Source organism: Staurois parvus, unplaced genomic scaffold (assembly GCF_062004578.1).
Source record: "Staurois parvus isolate SC_StPar_1 unplaced genomic scaffold, SC_StPar_1.0 ptg000135l, whole genome shotgun sequence".
In the NCBI taxonomy this organism is placed as follows: domain Eukaryota; kingdom Metazoa; phylum Chordata; class Amphibia; order Anura; family Ranidae; genus Staurois; species Staurois parvus.
This window is the reverse complement of record NW_028317931.1, coordinates 4,794,929-4,812,612: the sequence shown is the minus strand read 5'-3', so window position 1 is coordinate 4,812,612 and position 17,684 is coordinate 4,794,929. Positions and strand designations below refer to the sequence as shown.

The 17,684-nt window shown below is 40.8% G+C and overlaps 1 protein-coding gene across 1 annotated transcript in view; it reads left to right on the top strand.

The window, feature by feature from the left end:
- Positions 1-17,684, top strand: part of ZW10 (zw10 kinetochore protein) — a 69,421-nt gene that overhangs the window by 11,181 nt on the left and 40,556 nt on the right. Inside the window, exons 2-9 of the mRNA XM_089673081.1 lie at positions 1,520-1,654; positions 2,915-3,016; positions 8,324-8,401; positions 12,289-12,448; positions 13,920-14,069; positions 14,148-14,339; positions 14,799-14,959; positions 15,053-15,235. Coding sequence (XP_089529207.1) covers positions 1,520-1,654; positions 2,915-3,016; positions 8,324-8,401; positions 12,289-12,448; positions 13,920-14,069; positions 14,148-14,339; positions 14,799-14,959; positions 15,053-15,235 — 1,161 coding nt within the window. The remainder of the gene's footprint in view (positions 1-1,519; positions 1,655-2,914; positions 3,017-8,323; positions 8,402-12,288; positions 12,449-13,919; positions 14,070-14,147; positions 14,340-14,798; positions 14,960-15,052; positions 15,236-17,684) is intronic.

The window sequence follows — 17,684 nt, the reverse complement described above, 5'->3', positions numbered from 1 at the left end:
ATGTTACTATATTTGCCAGTTGACACTGAGAAATCTTTTTTTGGGGCTCAGTGCTCATGGAATGGCATGTACCAATCTAAACTTTCAGCTCAGTATTTTCTTGGAAAGTGTATATGATCTGTCTGCAATTCAACTTTTTACAGCTGTTGTATTTTATAACATTTTTAGTTTTGCAAGAAATCTCTAATGAACTCCAGCCAAGAGAAGCCAATTATTACGGTACCTGCGTATCTTCATCAAAAACATCTCTGTTGTAGTCTCATAGTCCACTATTTATTCACCCCCAAACAGATCCCACTGCCTCCATCTACAGTGTGTTCTGGTTCGTGCACCCAGGCCCTGCAGTTTTTTTTTCCCTATGGAGAAACTGTTCTCTGTTGCACTTCCTTCTCTGAGTAGTCTTCAGAAATAGAACAGTGACATGCTTACATCTTCCTTTCCTCTGTATGTGGGCGAGATCTGCACAGCACTTGGTAACGGCCTGTCCACAGCAATTCATTGGCCTACACATTGGTGGTAGAGTGAGGAAAGAGTCAGGATCCTGGGGTTCAGTTTTAAAGGACCACATGTTTTTAAATGGAGTCAATGTAAAGAACTGAATTTGTCTGGACATCGGCTTCCTGTAATCCCCTGCACAGCATTGCTTGAATTTGATGAGGCATGGGCCTACCTAATGGCCAATCGGGTCCTACTGTATGTGAGCTGTCAGGAAGAGACTGCATAATAGGAATGGTCTTGTCATTGTGCTGCCGGTGGTTGGTGTTGGCAGCCTGGCCCTGTTTCTGACCATACTGTGTTGTAGAGGGGGGGGGGGTGTTCAGGACCTGGCTGTGCTGTTTGTCGGGGCGTACGGATCACAGAGGTGGCTGCACAGAATCTTTTTGAACACACGTTCCATTATATTTTAACTGTGTATATACTGTAGCAGATTACCTGGCGTTCACAATTCAGTAGTATTTAGGCTTCATTTTTCTCACTTACCTGAGGACCTTCTTTATATTTTTCTGTTTCTAGTTTCATAATGCTGCCATGTCATATGTCATAGAAATCTGGAACTCTGCATTTTAACAAATGCTTATTTGAGAGAAAAACATACATCGTTTTGATATCTTTTAAAAATGGCAGTGTATTTTCAGTTCTGAAAGATTTCAGAAATATGGCTCTGGATGTTAGAAAAGAGTCGCAGCCATGTGCGTTGGATCAAGGTAAGCATGCTTCTGAAGGGTGGCTAGAACGATTAGTGAACTTTGTTTTAAAATTAATTTATCCTTTTGAGAAGAAAAACCTATAAAGACCTGGATTTTGTAGATGATGAATGGGACTCCATTGTTTTTTCACTGCAGGGCAGTTTGGAAAAGTCCAGTTTGAGACGCGTCTCTATAAATGGCTGTCTGTAGCATCTTCATGTATTGAGACTTTTTGTAGGGAATACTGTTTTTTTTGTTTTTTTTTTTTGTCTGCATAATGTTTGGTTTTGCTCCTGACTTGGTTAAGAATGTTTGCATTGATATTTCTGCAGGGTGAAGTATGTGACATGATAAATAAGAAATATGACGAGTTCCTTCCCAGCATGCAAAGTGCTGAAGATCTGGTGACACAAGTAAACAACCTGAATAAAGATGTAGACCTTCTGAAGTTACGGATAGAGAACGAGGCGAGTACAGCTATAGGGGCTTTGGTGTACACAGAGCTACCTGCAGACATTTTGCTTTTCTAAAATCATTGTCCAATTACAGATGCATTTCTTGTAAAAATCAAAATGTTTTTTGTAGGTTTACAAAAGCGCTGTAAATGTTCTGGAGAATGCGAAACATTTCATATAAAACATATTACTCATACTAAGGAATGTGCTGCTGGAGAATGGAGTAACCCAGTATGTGTAAGCATGAAGTCCGACTTGTCTGCTTGGCTGTAAAGTAGTTATAAAGGCTCAATTTTTTTTTCCTTCATGTATTCTATGCATAAAGGTAAAAAAAGAAACTTGTGTGCAGCAGCCCCCCTAATACTTACCTGAGCCCCATCGCGATCCAGCGGCGTGGACGAGAGCCTCAGTTGTCCTGGGTCTCTCCCTCCTCATTGGCTGAGACAGCAGTGGAAGCCATTGGTTCCTGCTACTGTCAATCACTACATTACATAACAGAGCCAAAGCTTTATGGTCACTTTTTTTTTTTTTTTTTGTGATCCAGACCTGTCCAGCTATAACAACTTAGTGGCCATACTAGAATCCTATTTTTTTTTTCTTCTTCAACATCTCTACAATCTTTTTGTTGTTTGGCATTGACATTGAGATTATGTGGTCATTTTAAAATGTATTTTATTACAGGTACTTATATAGCGCCGTCAATTTACGCAGCGCTTTACATATATATTATACAATCACATCAGTCCCTAACCCTCAAGGGGTGTACAATCTAAGGTCCCTAACTCAATTTATACATACACATACTAGGGCCAATTTAGACAGGAGCCAATTAGCCTACCAGCATGTCTTTGGGGTGTGGGAGGAAACCCACGCAGGCACAGTGAGTACATGCAAACTCCAGGCAGGTGGTTCCATGGTCGGGATTCGAACCAACGACCCGAGTACTGCCAGGCGGAAGTGCTAACCATTTAGTCACTGTGCTGCCCTTTAAATTAATGTTTAGCAGAATAACTGTCAGTATGAGTTGGCAAATGGCTTGCTGAGCAAGTTAGTAACTGCCGAGTATGCTTTCATAATTGTTTATTGGAAGAAGTTCATTGTCCTGTTTTATTGATGCTAATTTCTCTAACAACCAAGAATAAATCAATGTTCACTTGACATGAATTTTCTGATTTTCTTTTATGCATATGATGTCTACTGTGATCAGTAGTTTACATACTGACATCCGTGTGTTTGAATTTTAGTCATTTAATGCATATCTCCTTTATTTAGGTGCAAAATGACCTTAAAGTGGCAATTAGTGAGTTCACAGAGTTGAAGCAACAGCTGGAAAAGAACACAATTATCCTCGCAGTTCTGCAACAGCTTCAAGAGGTATCACTACAGAGAACCAATGTAATGCCTTTGAAGTATGAATGTATTTTTAACAGAGAGAAGAACCAGCATTTTTTGAAGGAGGTCAACAATGTCAGCTCTCATATTTCTCTTATGATGAAACCTTTGGATATACAGTGCATTTATAAAGTATTCAAACCCCCTTCACTTTTTTCAATTTTGTTATGTTGCAGACAGATGCTACAGTTGTTTAAATTACATTTTTTTTTCTCATTAATCTACACCCAGTACCCCATAAAGACAAAATGAAATAGAGTTTTAGAAATGTCTGTAAATTCATTAAAAATAAAAAAAGGAAATATCACATTGACATAAGTATTCAGACCCTTTACTTTGTTGACGTACCTTTTGGAGACTTTCTTCTGGCCACTTTACCATAAAGCCCAGATCAACGGAGGGCTGCAGTGATGGTTGTCCTTCTGGAACCTAGTCCCATCTTCACTCAGGATCTCTGGAGCTCAGTCAGATTGACCATTTGGTTCTTGGTCACCTCTTGGTCCCGGTTGTGCCAAACATCTTCCATTTGAGAATTATGGAGACCACTGTGCTCTTGGGAACCTTCAGTGCAGCAGAAACTTTTTTTTTTTTTTTGTAGCCTTCCTCAGATCTGTGCTTTACAATAATCCTGTCTCTGAGCTCTAGGCAGTTCCTTTGACCTCATGGCATTTGCTCTGATACAGTATGCATTGTCAGCTGTGAGGCCTTTTGTAGAGAGGTGTCTCCCTTTCCAAATCATATCCAATCATTTTAATTTACCACAAGTGGACTCCAATCAAGGTGTAGAAATATCTCAGCAATGATCAAGAGAAATATGATGCACCCGGGCTAAATTTCAAGTGTTGTCACAAAGGTTCTGAATACTTGCCATTGTGATATTTACCTTTTTTTCTTTTTCATACATTTGCAAACATTTCTAAAATGTTGTTTTCGCTTTGTCTGGATACCTTATGAATGCACCAATGGACTTTGATATATATAATTTTTTATGTATTTTTTAGAGAGATCTCGTACTCTTATCATGTTTCTATAGCAGTGTGTATGTAATAATGCCTGTCTTGTAAAACTCTAATCATTACAATACTTGTTACTGCATCTTGAAAGACTGGGTGTTTCATTTTAACACACCCATCATTATTAAACTTCACCCCTGTCTGCTTCCCAGTTGGAAAGCAATAACTGAACACAGCTTAGTTTACAAATACAAGTGAACGTGAGTAGGCGATACAAGAGAAAACTTGGAGGAAAAATCATCAATAATGGACATATGTGAAATTTGAATTTCTGTGTATCCATTAGTTGTAATAGCGTATCCTTATCTCTCAGAGATAGCTGTGTCCTGTCAATAAGCTGTATGCGTTTCCTCAGAGCAGAAGAATATTCTCAGTGCAGGCTTGTATTTCAGGTGAGTATCTTACAGAATAGGAATGTACCTTCATAAATAAAAATGGTCCTCGAAGTTACATGCCAAGAACAGAAGGTCTATCATAAATCAAACAAAGCTTCGTGTGACATCCACAGATGCTAGTTGCTTGATTTACATTGAACCTTCTGTTCTTCACTTGTGACTTTGTGGACCATTTTTCAGTGTGTCCACAGACAGAAATTGCCTTTTGAATAAAGACCTTTTGCATTTTAATTTTCAGTGTGCTGCCCACTGTTTGCTATAAGGAAAAACACACACAAACGCATAGACAAGAACTACACCTTAAAAAAAAGAAGCGATCCATATTCTATCTAGTTATTCGCTTTGCTACTCCAATGCTTACTTCCCTTCTTAGACCATCTTTGGGGTGTCACATTTTTATATTTTATTATTATTATTATTATTATACAGGACTTATATAGCGCTGACAGTTTGCTCAGCGCATTACATTATGGAGGTAGAGAGTACAGTAACAATACAATACAAGAGGGATCAGAGGGCCCTGCTCCTTGGAGCTTACAATCTAGGAGGGAAGGGATAGTGTTACAAAAGGTAATAACTGTGGGGGATGGAGTGGTTGGAAGAGTAGAGGATTCCAGTATTAGCTGGGGTTGGGGTAGACTTCCCTGAAGAGATGGGTTTTCCAAGTGCGCCTAAAGTGAGCAGAGTAGGCGATAGTCTGATTGGGGTAGGGAGTTCCAGAGGATGGGAGAAGCTCTGGAGAAATCCTGGAGACGAGCATGGAAGGAGGAGAAAAGAGAGATAGAGAGCAGAAGGTCTTGCGAGGAGCGGAGAGTACGGTTTGGGTGGTATTTAGAGACGAGATCGGTGATGTCATTTGGGGCAGTGTTATGAACGGCTTTATATGTTATTGTTAGTGTATATTTAACTTTTGCTTCCACTTCAATAAAGGCAAAACATTTTTTTTATTTTTGAATAGAGTGGAGATGGATTAGAACAGCTGCATTGCGGTCTGTGCCCCTCTTATGGAGATTCACCCTCTCTATTTGTCATGGTACCATTATCATTGAAAGTGAAAGTAAAATAAAAATCCCACATCTTGGGTTGTCCCCAAAAAAGCAATAGGGGGGAAATCTTTCAATGGGTACACTAGTTCTGGTGACCTAGGAATTCCCCTAATTTGCAGGGATTTCCTCTCACTTCCTTTTTGGCTATGGGACAGGAAGTGAATGGAAATCTCTACTATGAGACACAGGTAGTAAAAAAAAAAAAAATTGACGGGCTATAACCCTACCTTACTCTAGCCAAAAAAAAAATTTGCCTCTAGTTCTGCTTTAAGCTCTCATGGACAAAAAGTGTTTGAGCAGGTTGATGACAGGTGGCATGTCACTTTCTGGCTGTGTTACCAGAATATTTTCTGCATTTGCCGTGGGTGCCCTACTGACTCATTTTTTATTATTATTTTATATTTGTTATATAATTTTTATATTGTTTAATCAAATTTTATGTTTGTTAAATAGCTCTGAAGAAGGGGGAGTCTCTGTTCCTCTGAAACATGTTTGCTTGTCAAACTTGTTGCAGTTTCCAATAAAGGCCTTCAAACTTGCCTTCCAACTTGTATTTACTGAATACCGGACGCTCTTTTCTACCTACTTTTCTTAGTATAGATGTGGAAATGACCATATGGCCATACCCAGAGGCAGCAGCCCTAAAAAGGGCTAACCATCACCCTTTTCCAAGTTGGGCACAAAGGATTGAAAATGAAACATTCTCGCTCACCCACCCCAGTCACCCACCCACGACCAGTGACTGTTCAAGTCAGTCCAGCAAGGTCTCCAATCCTAACAAGCTAGTGACTCCTTGGGATCAGTTTCCCCTTATATATGCCTTCCTTCCACTGCAGCTTCTCCAGCACCCCTTACACAGGGTAAAGGTTAAGGGCATTCTGGTGTTTCTAATTGCACCAGCTTGACCAAGAAAAACTTGGTGTGCAGATATTGTATGTCTCTTGTCTCTTTGAGATTAACCAAAGTTGCTTTTGCATGGTCCCATCTTCTTTCTTCTTTATGGTTGCAGTCTCTGATAACATGGCTGTTGAAGCCCAAGTCCTAAGGGATAGAGGATTTTCTGATTCTGCAATCCCTACCCTTAACTCCAGAAAGTTGACATCCAGGCAAGTATACCATTGTACATGGAAGGTTTATTTCACCTGGTGTGAAGCTCATAAGTTTCATCCCTGACAATATGTCACAAGACTTTTGACTTTTCTCCACTCTGATGGTACCCAAAGCCAGAGATTTCTCCACACCAAAGGACAAATGTTGGCCTTCTGTGTGCTCTCTTTCAGAGACCTATTTAATCTCATTCTTTGGTTATAGCCTTTGTGCAGGATTTCACAAGGATTGTTCATCTGTGAGGCCTCTCTTGTCTCTGTGGGACCTTAACTTAGTTATGTCTGTTTTGCAGTTGTCTTCTTTTAAACGTCTCCGAGATTCTGCTTTTGCTCCTTATCTGTAAGGTTGTCTTTTTTGGTGGGCATTACTTCAGCTCGCAGAGTATTGGAGTTGGCTGTACTTTTTTGGAAGGAACCTTTCCTGGCTCCTCAATAGGAAAATGTCTCATTCCTCCTTTTCTAGCTAAGGTGGTTTCTTCATTCCACCTAAATCAGGACATTGTGTTCTCATCCTTTTGTCCTAATCCTATGCATCCTAAAAAGAAGACACTTCACTCTTTGGATGCAATTCGGGCTGTTTGAGCTTATGTGAAGACTACAGCTTTGTTTTGACAATCTTCCCCATTTGTTCTGCCTGAGGGCCCTCACAAGGGACAGGCTGCTTCTTGATTGAATATTTCTGGGTGGATTTGTCAGTTCATTTCTTAGACCTATGGGTATCAGGGGCAAGGATCCTCCTTTCCCAGTCAAGGCTCATTCCATCAGGAGTGTCGGTGCTTCCTGGCTTAATCAACATTAGGATTCTGTTGCTTAAATTTTTAACGCTGCTATTTGGTCTTCTCTTCACGTTTGCTAAGTTCTACCAGATAGGTGTTTTCTGTCTCTGTGGATGGCACATTGGGACAAAGGTCTTGCAGGATTTTGGGCATGTTGGCTTAGTTTCTTCTTCCCCCCCATCATGCTCAATGTTTTGAGATATTCCAGGTAGTCATCAGTATGAATGTATGATTAGGAAATTAGGATTTTTGGTTTACTGTAATATAATTTTCTTGGCGTACATCAGAGGACACAGATCTCTCCCCTCTTGCAGTGTTCCTCATTGCTTGCTAGAAAACTCAAGCAACATCACGCAAGTAGTCATAAATATGAACTCCAGTGTCCTGTGATGTACAAGTAAATCAAAGAATCCTAAGAAAAAATTCAAGAGGCTTGCTATTGGGGGGCACTTGGCAGGTGAGAGGAGCCAGGACCCAAAAAGAAGAGGACCAGGGCTGCTTTGTACAAAACCATTGCACAGAGCAGGTAAGTGTAACATGTTTGTTATTTTTTTTTATTAAAAAAAAAAAAATGCAGCCTTTAGAATCTCTTCAAAAGTGTGCATGCTCAGTTTTTCATTTATTTTCTGTTTGTTTCTCCTTCCATCTGTCAATAGCAGGTGAGCGGCACAGGCCCCATACATATCTAGCCTGTCAGCACGCAGTGACTGGATGCAACAGTATAGTCCTTAGGGGGAAGCGTGCATGTAGTGGTGACTCCATATGCACTGCATTGGTAATAGGAGCCACCACACAAATGTAAGTGTTCTAGAGAATATAAATCAAAGAATCCTGCGCACAATTAGGGGGAAGAGCAAATATGAATTGTAAAGTTGATAGTCTGGGCAGAGGTGCACTTTAAAGCTATCATGTGTAGCTAATTTGGCTCGTTTTTTTTTTTCTTTTTTTTGCAGTTTAATAGTGCTATTGAGAAGTACAACCTGACATTGTCTGAGAGGAACTACATTAGTGCAGCCAGACATCTGGAAAAGGTATTGATCTTAAAATCTTGACTACACATTCATTCCCAGTGACAACTGAATCAGCCAGTGATCTGCCAGTGTTCTAGAAGTAAACCTTGCTAAAGTTTCATAATTTTTAAATATCTTGTGTAGCCAGATGTAGCTGGAATGTCACAAATCTGGTTGGCAACACATAGCAGCCCCTTGTACTGCAATGATCTCAGGCTCCATTGTTCAAGGCTGAGGATCCTTTTACATAGATGTGCATGCTGTTATGTATTTTTGACATATGTTCCTGCTCATGTTTTATGCAAAGGGGGGAAAAACTGCAGAGATGTAATGGTGCAGGTTGACCTAAAACACACAAGCAATTCATGTGGTTTTGTGCCTGTTTAAAAAAAGAAACCGCTATGGCGCAACACATACTATGTACTAGCCACTTAACAATAATTCTGTTTGAATTCTGTTTAAAAAGCATTTTCAGGCAGTAAGTCTCCTTTCACATGAACGTTCTGATCGGTTCCACCTGTCCGTTTTTCAGGTGGTCCTGATCGGAACCACCATTCTCTAGAGAAGTGGGTGTAAACAGACGTGAAAAAAAACCCCCACTGACATCTGATCTGATCTGCTAAAAACAGACTGATGGAGATCTGTTCCCCTTCCATCCAGTGGATTGGATGACAATCGAGTGTAAATGGACAGGCAATCCCTTTACATCCAACCACTCATAGAGGAGAGCAGGCTATGTGCATGTCCGCTTTGCAATACGTGGAGTGGACACAGACCTGTCATTCGCCTCCTCATTGAACAGATCCCCTGCTGAGCAAGCGGATCGCAGCTTGTGTCCGACCCGTGTGAAAGGGGCCTAAAATGGACAAAGGTGGACAGGGTTCATAGACAGATGTGGCTCACTGATTTTGTTGCTTCCAGGGCCATGTTGAAGATCCTCATAGCCTTGGTTATTATGAATCTGCTCAACAATTGCTTTCCATAGTATTATAATGCAGTAGTTGACTAAATAGTGAGCTGGTCTTTGAAAATGAATAACAAAAGCATTGATCAAAAGAAAAATGTTTTCAGTTTGATAGAGATCAGTTTTCTTCTGCGCATCGCATACTAGCACATTATAAAAGATTTCCCTTGAAATGAAGCCCTCTCACGGTGCGCTGTCACTGCTGACAGGGCTCCCATCTTCTCCCGGTCTTCCTTCTGGGTTTCTGGACTGCGGCCGCTTAAATGGCTAAGCCACGATGACGCCACTCCTGGCAGTCTTGACCACGCACACAGCTCTGAAGAAAAGGTACGGGTATGCCGTTCCTTAAGAGCGCATGCATCGGTGACCTGGTGAGCACATGCATCGGCTGCGCAGAGACTGATTATCTCCTAAATAATGCACGTTTAGGAGATATTCCTTGTAACTACAGGTAAGCTTTATTATAAGCTTACCTGCAGGTTCAAGTGTCCAATGGGAGTTCACTGCCACGTTAAGTCCAACGAGGTGCATGCCACCTTGTCAACTTATCCTTTTAATTTACAGTTTTTATGAGTTCCAGAAGCATAAACATTGCTATGCTTGCCGATGCTGGACTCTCTGGCCTCCTTAGGCTGTAGTCACATGCAGCTGCTGTGCCCATCCTTCTCTCCTACTATGCAATCACAAAAGACTTGCATTAAGTAAACTTATTCACAGAATACAAAGTCTTCTATGGATGAGCAGGGGGGAGGGGCAGGGCAGACAGATGCTGTGTGTGAAAAGGCAACATCTCTCCTGTCAGTATGCCTGACGTGTAATGATAGCTGGAGTTCTGTAAAATTGTCAGATGAAAATTAAAGAGAAAAGTCCATGAGATGGCATGCACCACGTTGGACTTCACTAATATTTTATACTGAAAGTTAATAGGTAGGCGCTGTGCAATAAATTGTTATAAATTCAAAAATGGGGCAAGCAATCCCATCATTTCCATGTGCCTGAATAATGTAATGACCTGTAACCAGTGTTGATCAATAAAATCCATAGATATAATGTGTAATAAAAGATAATATTCCTATATAGAACATTATATTATAAAAGCGAAAATATAGATGACATAAACGTATTGTAAATCATAAAAGTCCATGTGCATTAACCACGTGCCAAACACAAATTGATTGTGATATCAATCAAGGATTAGAACAGTCCTTTAGGACATAATGTTGATGACAGAAATCCATGTATTCACACCCCGGTGAAAATAAGTGAATGTCACTCACCAGACATGTATGATCATGGTTAAGGTGGTCAAATAGCGCGTTTTGGTGGTATAAGCTGGAACATCCACCTCTAATTATCCCATGTTGGTCCTCCCAGTCAACAATACTCTCCAAAAAAAGGGGGGTGCCTTGTAGCAGGTTTTCCTTGTATTGTAGTGCCAAGCCACTCAAAGAATCCAAGAGAGATTTGTGCAACCGAAGTATTTATTTATAAAAGAACATGTTTAAAAGAATGCTGTGCACTCACATGTAAAGGTGCCTATTCCACCGGGACCAGTATGTACAGCATGTGAAGTCTAAGATGGCTGACATGCATTCCAAGCCTCGCTTTCGCTGGGGCCGGACATTACCAAATCGATGTACGTTTCGCCTGGCTGCGTCTTCAGGAAGTCACTTCGACTTTGAAGCATGATTCCGTCACTTCTGGGTTCCAGTGGACATAACATCTGGCGCCAGCGAGAGCGAGGCTTGGAATGCATGTTGGCCATCTTAGACTTCACAGGCTATACATACATTCTTTTATAAATAAATAATGCACTTAGATTGCACAAATCTCTCTTGGTTTCTTTGAGTGGCTTGGCACTACAATACAAGGAGAACGTGCTACAAGACACCCCCTTTTTTTGGAGAGTCCATTGGCAATCCTTCCTTGGGCCATTACTTGCGGAGTATTGTTGACTGGGAGGACCAACCTGAGATAATTAGAGGTGGATGTTCCAGCTTATACCACCAAAACACGCTATTTGACCATCTTAACCATGGTCCTATAGGTCTGCTGAGTGAGACATTCACGTATTTTCACCAGGTTGTGAATACATGGATTTCTGTCGTCAACATTAAGTCCCAAAGGACTGTTTTTTAATCCTTGATTGATATCACCATCAATTTGTGTTTGGCACGTGGTGAAGGCACATGGACTTTTATGATTTACAATACGTTTATATCATCTATATTTTCGTTTTTATAATATGTTCTATATAGGAATATTATCTGTTATTACACATTATATCTGCAGATTTTAAGGATCAACACTGGATACAGGTCATTACATTACTTAGGCACATGGAAATGATGGGATTGCTTGTCTCATTTTTGAATTTATAACAATTTATTGCACAGCGCCTACCTATTCATTAATCTTTCACGCTCAGGTGTACAATTTCACTTTTTAGGGGCAGCTGTTGTTTCACATTATTATTATTATTATTATTATTATACAGTATTTATAAAGCGCCAACTGTTCGCTCAGCACATTGGTGTTAATAAATGGTTATACCACTATTCATTTCAACACTTCACTGGGCTCCACAATCACTTAATTTGAATTTTTGTTAACTTTCAGTATGCTTGCACACTGTAGAAAGTGACTGAATTCCTGGAGTTCAGCTTTAATATACCACAGAATATGACGTTCACTTAAATGTAAAGCTACTCCAATGCAGCAATAAATGCAAGTAAAAATTGCTCCTCAAGATGTAGTTCAGAATTCACATTCATAATCAAGTCAGAGACAGAACATAAGTACCGGTCTACACACCTATTTGTTATTAATAAATACGTACTTGCATATGGTGCCTATTAGGTTTAAGTATAGTAGTAAGTTCAGTTTTGTTGCCCATTGGAATAGACCAGGATTCTGTAGTGATCAGTATTGGTGTTCTCTGTAGGCACAGAGTTGTCTGAAGATCCTGAAGTCTCGAAAGGGCTTTGAGCTGCAGGTGTTGAAATCTCTGGGAATAGAGCTGACCGTACAGAAGCAGAATATGTTGTACCACCTTGGAGAGGAATGGCAGAAACTGGCGGTATGGAAACTTCCGCCGTCCAAAGGTAACGGGGTTCATGTAGGCCATTGCTTATACATTTCAATAGAGATGTGAGTGTAGTGGTCAGCGAAATGTAGATTGGCTCTTGAATTTCTTAATTTTGTCACTCACAGATCTGCTTTTTATCTTGTACGGCCACAGCACAGCTCACTCAATGGACAGCATGCCGTCCATTGACAGCGCAGTGCACATGCACCAGTGATGTCCCCAGCTGCTACACATAGTTCTTTTCTAGGCTTACCTGTAGGTACAGTGAATATCTTCTAAACTTGCTCTGTTTAGGATATATTTACATGTGTAGCTGCTGGTGACGTCACTGGCGCATGCGCACTGCACTCTCAATGGACCGAATGCTGTCCATTGAGTGAGCTGTGCTGTGGCCATAACTCCTGCACGCATAAGTAAGAGTGACGTCATTGCAGATCAGCCATTCAAATGGCCGGAACCTACAAAATGGGAAGGAAGACCAGGTTAAGATTGAATCCCTGTCAGCTGTGACAGTGCGCTGCTGGAGAGATATGTTTCTTAGGCAAGTTTGTCATGAGCCTACGGGGAAAACAGTTTTTTTTTTTTTAAACTGTTTACTACCACTTTTTAAATATTTTTTTTTTATGTTGCATTCTCAAACTATAGGTAAATACAGTACCTTTCATACAGCTGAATTTGGAAGCATGTGTGAACAGAAACTACCCTTGCTGTCACGCTGATATATTGACCTCCGTTTTCTTATTCTCCAACAGGAAAAGTAAATTCTAGATATGAGGAGTTCTGACATTGTCTGTCTTTAAACCTGTATGCTTGTTCTCAGTGACTGGATTGAATTTGGGCACAGGCTGTGTTTTCAGGAGAGAAGCATTGGAAGTCCCGGTGTTTTTTTTGTACAGGTTTCCATTAAAGAACCACATAGCCTTTGTAATATACAGTATTTTGCACATTTTCTTTACTGTATCGAAAAACAGATCATAGGTTTTGTATATTAATATTTTAAAGAGGGGACACTTTAAGGGATTAGCATATATGCCAGCACCCCATCCAGAGTGGGACAGCAGAGCTATAACTTTGATGCTTGGAGCGGAGCTCCATCAACCATACACAGGGTTGCAGGGGGACACTTTAAAACAAACTTCATATTTTTAATTTTATTATGAAGGTTTTAGGATGAGGCAGATATTTTATTGCACAGTTTATGCCTTTTGAAGTGTCCTATCTGGTCAATCAGTACTTTATATCAAGACCATCAAAATTCCACAGACAGGGAGGATAAGGCATATTCTTTGACACAGAAATGAGGGATTGTATTGCCTTTTATATGCTCCCCCTTCTGGCACGTCCAAAGACACGCAGATGATCTCTGTAGCATTGCAGAGGCTCTGTGAGTCAAATCAAATAATGTACTGTACTAACTTATAGTTGAAGGAAGCGAATACTAAACTTTGCCTCTTTTTTTTTTAATAATTCTGCTCCTTCTTTTCCAGATTATTCAAGTCTGGATATGATCTTGAAGACTGAACTGCAATTATGTGCTTTGCATTCAGCTGATGAGTCACCTTCTGGACCAATATTAGGTTCTGTCCTTCAGGCTTTGGCCATCCTAGGAGAGCTAAACACCAAGCTCAAGTTCTTCAGTAAGACCAGATTTCTTTCACTAAGACCATTCTATTCTGCAGAATGTTTTTTGTAATTGTATTCCTTTTCTGCTGCAGGCCAGTTACTGCTGAATTATATCCTTAAGCCTTTGGTGAAATATCCATCCCTTCACGTTCTGGTGGAGTCTCAACCTCAGGGAGTAATACTTCGTTTTGAAAGCACTAAGACAGGGTTGGAACATCCAACTCCACCTCATGTGTTCATGAAGCTGAAGCTGGTCCTGGAGCTACTACACAAGCACTTACTGGGTATGGCACGGCTCTAGCAGTTGGTGTAATGGGAGTGGTAAACCTGTCCTATTAAGGGGTTGCTCCATGCAGGCTGAGTGTATTTATATGTGGGTCATTAGGTTTTATGATTTGCTTCTTGAAGGTCCTACTACAGACTAAGTCCTGAGATCTCCAACCTATGTTCTTGTACTGTATATATGCCCTCTTCATTGAAGTTAATTGCATCAGAATGTGGAAGATCATGAATACCGAGGCATGTGCAGTACAAATTGCTACTGCATTTCCTCAGTTTATATGGGGATCCCTCCTAATAATTATTGCTATTTCCAGACAATTTGTGGTAGTCCATATGCTACATTATCCTGTGCAATAGATCTTATTCTCTGTTTGCTATGCTTATTGAGTTGTCTTCAGTCTATTCAACAGTGGAGTAGTAACTCCTTGGAATGGATTTTTTCTGTGCATTGTCTCCTCCAGATGTCCCAGTAGAAGGTCAGAATGTCCAGGAGGCTGATAAAGTGGTTCTAGCAGAGGTTCTTGGTGATCTGATCTGGGAAGAGATTTCTGAGGCCATCATTAAAGACTGTCTGGTATACTCCATTCCTACCAACAGCAAGAAACTTGAGCAGTATGAGGAGGTACACGTGTTATATTATGCTAGTTAATTTCTTTGTCCGCTGAAGGCTTTCATTTTGTATTTATTGATTTTTTTTTATTTATTTAAAATTCAGGTTATAAAGGCTACGGAAGAATTTGAAAATGCTCTCAAAGGTATGAGATATCTGAAGGGTGATGCAACAGAGCTGCTGAAATATGCTCGAAATGTCAATGCTCACTTTGCCAGCAAGAAATGCCAAGATGTCATTGTGACCGCAAGGAACCTCATGACCTCTGAAATACACAACACAGTGAAGGTGCGACATGTACACTTCTTATATTAATACTCTGTTTTCAATAGCTTTAAAGTAAACCTAAGCTTAAAGGCTCAGCAAAATGGCACAAAAATTGAGCTGCAGGTAAACCTCAAAATATTCAGTTGAAATAGAAGTATGAAAGCTGATTGGATTCTTGTATCTATTCATCCTGTTCTGAAATTTAGACAGTCCTTCCACATGGCAGTGCCAAACTGGGGCCCTGTCTTTTCTGTTCTCAGTTAAAAAATACATCCTGGTCACCTCTCTTCCTAAACCTGCAAATTTGGAAAGGTAGGTAGAAAGGAGCACTCGATATCCAGTAAATGCCAGTTGGAAAGTGAGTTTGAAATAATTTTTTGAGAGTGGCAACAATATCAATCCAACTCATTTTTTGGGAGCAGAGACTCCCCCTTCTTCAGGGCTGTTGCTGCATGCTAGTAAATGGGGAGGACCCCAGACAGGTGTGTCTGTAAGGAAAAGATCAGCCTGATCTCTGGCTTTTCTTACAGAGGCAGTGTACATGTTGGCTTGACATACCTTTTGCTACTCAAATGATTTCAAACACACCTTCCAACTTGCATGTACTGGATATCGGGCGCTCCTTTCTACCGACCTTACCAGTTTCACGTCCAGAGACCTTTAGGCCATTTTCTAGAGGCAGCAGCCAGGGCCTGTTATCACCCACCCACAACCCATGACTTAGCTAGTCAGTCCAACGTGATCTCCAACCCCAAGCAGCTAACCCTGTGAACGGACAGTAGGAGCAACAGTAAACTGATCAGCTAATCTCTCTGCTCACTCAGCTCTTTCCTCTTGTCAGCATATTCTTTAGTCATCACAACTATTCCTTTCCCAGATTTATGTCTGGGTTGCAACAATGACATCAGATGCTGTAGATGACATTTGTGTTTAGCTGCATGAGTGTTTAATGCTCACATTTTACAATCAAAAAGCTTTGAAAATGTTGCCATGGTCCATGTTCCAAGTTTTTTGTCCTCCCAACCCAACTCTATCTTATCTAAATGTTCTGCTAACAATTTAAGCCAACCAATTTTTTTTCCTTCATCACAGTCTAGCATTGACAGGAGTATAAGGCTCCACAGTAAGACACTAACATTCATTTTGAGCTTTACCATTTCTCTGATACATAAAAAACACACCTGCTTGGGGCCACTGTATATCTTTGAAATGGGTAGTTTTTCCACGTTTGTGGATCCTGCCTCAAGCAGATCTCCTTGTTCAGACTTTATAGGAGTTCTTCCTTCAGCAGAGAAAAAGTAGTTTTGGTCTCTGTGCTTGACAATGCCGAGTCTTAATCTAGCTTGCATTGTTTCCATTAGACAAAAGGGTTGATTTACTGAAACTGAAGAGTGCAAAATCTGGTGCAGCTCTGCATAGAAACCAATCAGCTTCCAGGCTGAAGTTAGAAGCTGATTGGTGTAGGTGTGGATGGTAGCCAGATTTTGCACTCTCCAGTTTTAGTAAAGCAACCCCATTGCCTTGGGAACTGGTTCATCTCAGCCGGCAGTCTCTGGACTGAGTGGAGAGGTTCTCGCACTTGAGTGCGCCCCTGATTCTTTGTTACAGGCAGAGATCTTTGCTAGACTTTGATGCAGGAATCCTCTGCCAGAGACAGAGCATTGTTGTTGGCTTCAGTCAACTTAGGGTCAGGATCCGCATCCTCTTGAAGAGGGTTCTTTAGGTGATTTCTGTTGTTTTGTCCCTAATCAGGGGAACACTTTTAGCTGTTCTGCTAATATTCCTGTCCATTTCTTTACTGCATCTAATGCTCTGCTGGACTGGTAGATCAGTAGTTTTTTCCTAGACCTTTTTCTTATGTCCATTGTTAGGCAGGGCAATTCTTCATCATGAGCAAGGGCACTTCCCATGCAACCTATCTCTTAAGTCACATTGACTTTGTGGAATCAAAGCTCTGAACTCTCTGGGGGTCTCAGAAGTTACTTTACACTCCTTGTGTGCTGTGGTGCGCTGTCAGGCCAGACAACCCCATTTTAGACATGGATTTCTCATCCCCTTGATTTTAGAAGGTCAGGGATGCAAGGCTTTGGTCCCTTGCATACACATCATGTTGTGGGTCTTCTGTTCTAGCTATGGTTTTCAATTTTTAGTTGAGTTTTTAGTTGATCACCTTCATTGGTTCACTTTCAGTGCTCTTTTCCATGAGGAGTCATTCTTGTGTGGGTTGATTCTCTGTGTTCTAGCTCTGGCCATGTCTGATGGTTTCTCTGTGGGGCTAAAATTCATCCTGTTCAGGTTTTGGGTCTGTGTCCTTCAAGGGCCTTTTGGGCTGCAGACAGTCCTCGGTTCTCTTTGTAAGGCCTGTTTTTTTTCTTTGCAATTGCAGGGCCCTCTTATTGAGTGGTAATATAACCCAACTGTATCTGAATTTCAGTGCCTCCTCGTCAACTCAAGAAAAGGATTTACAAGA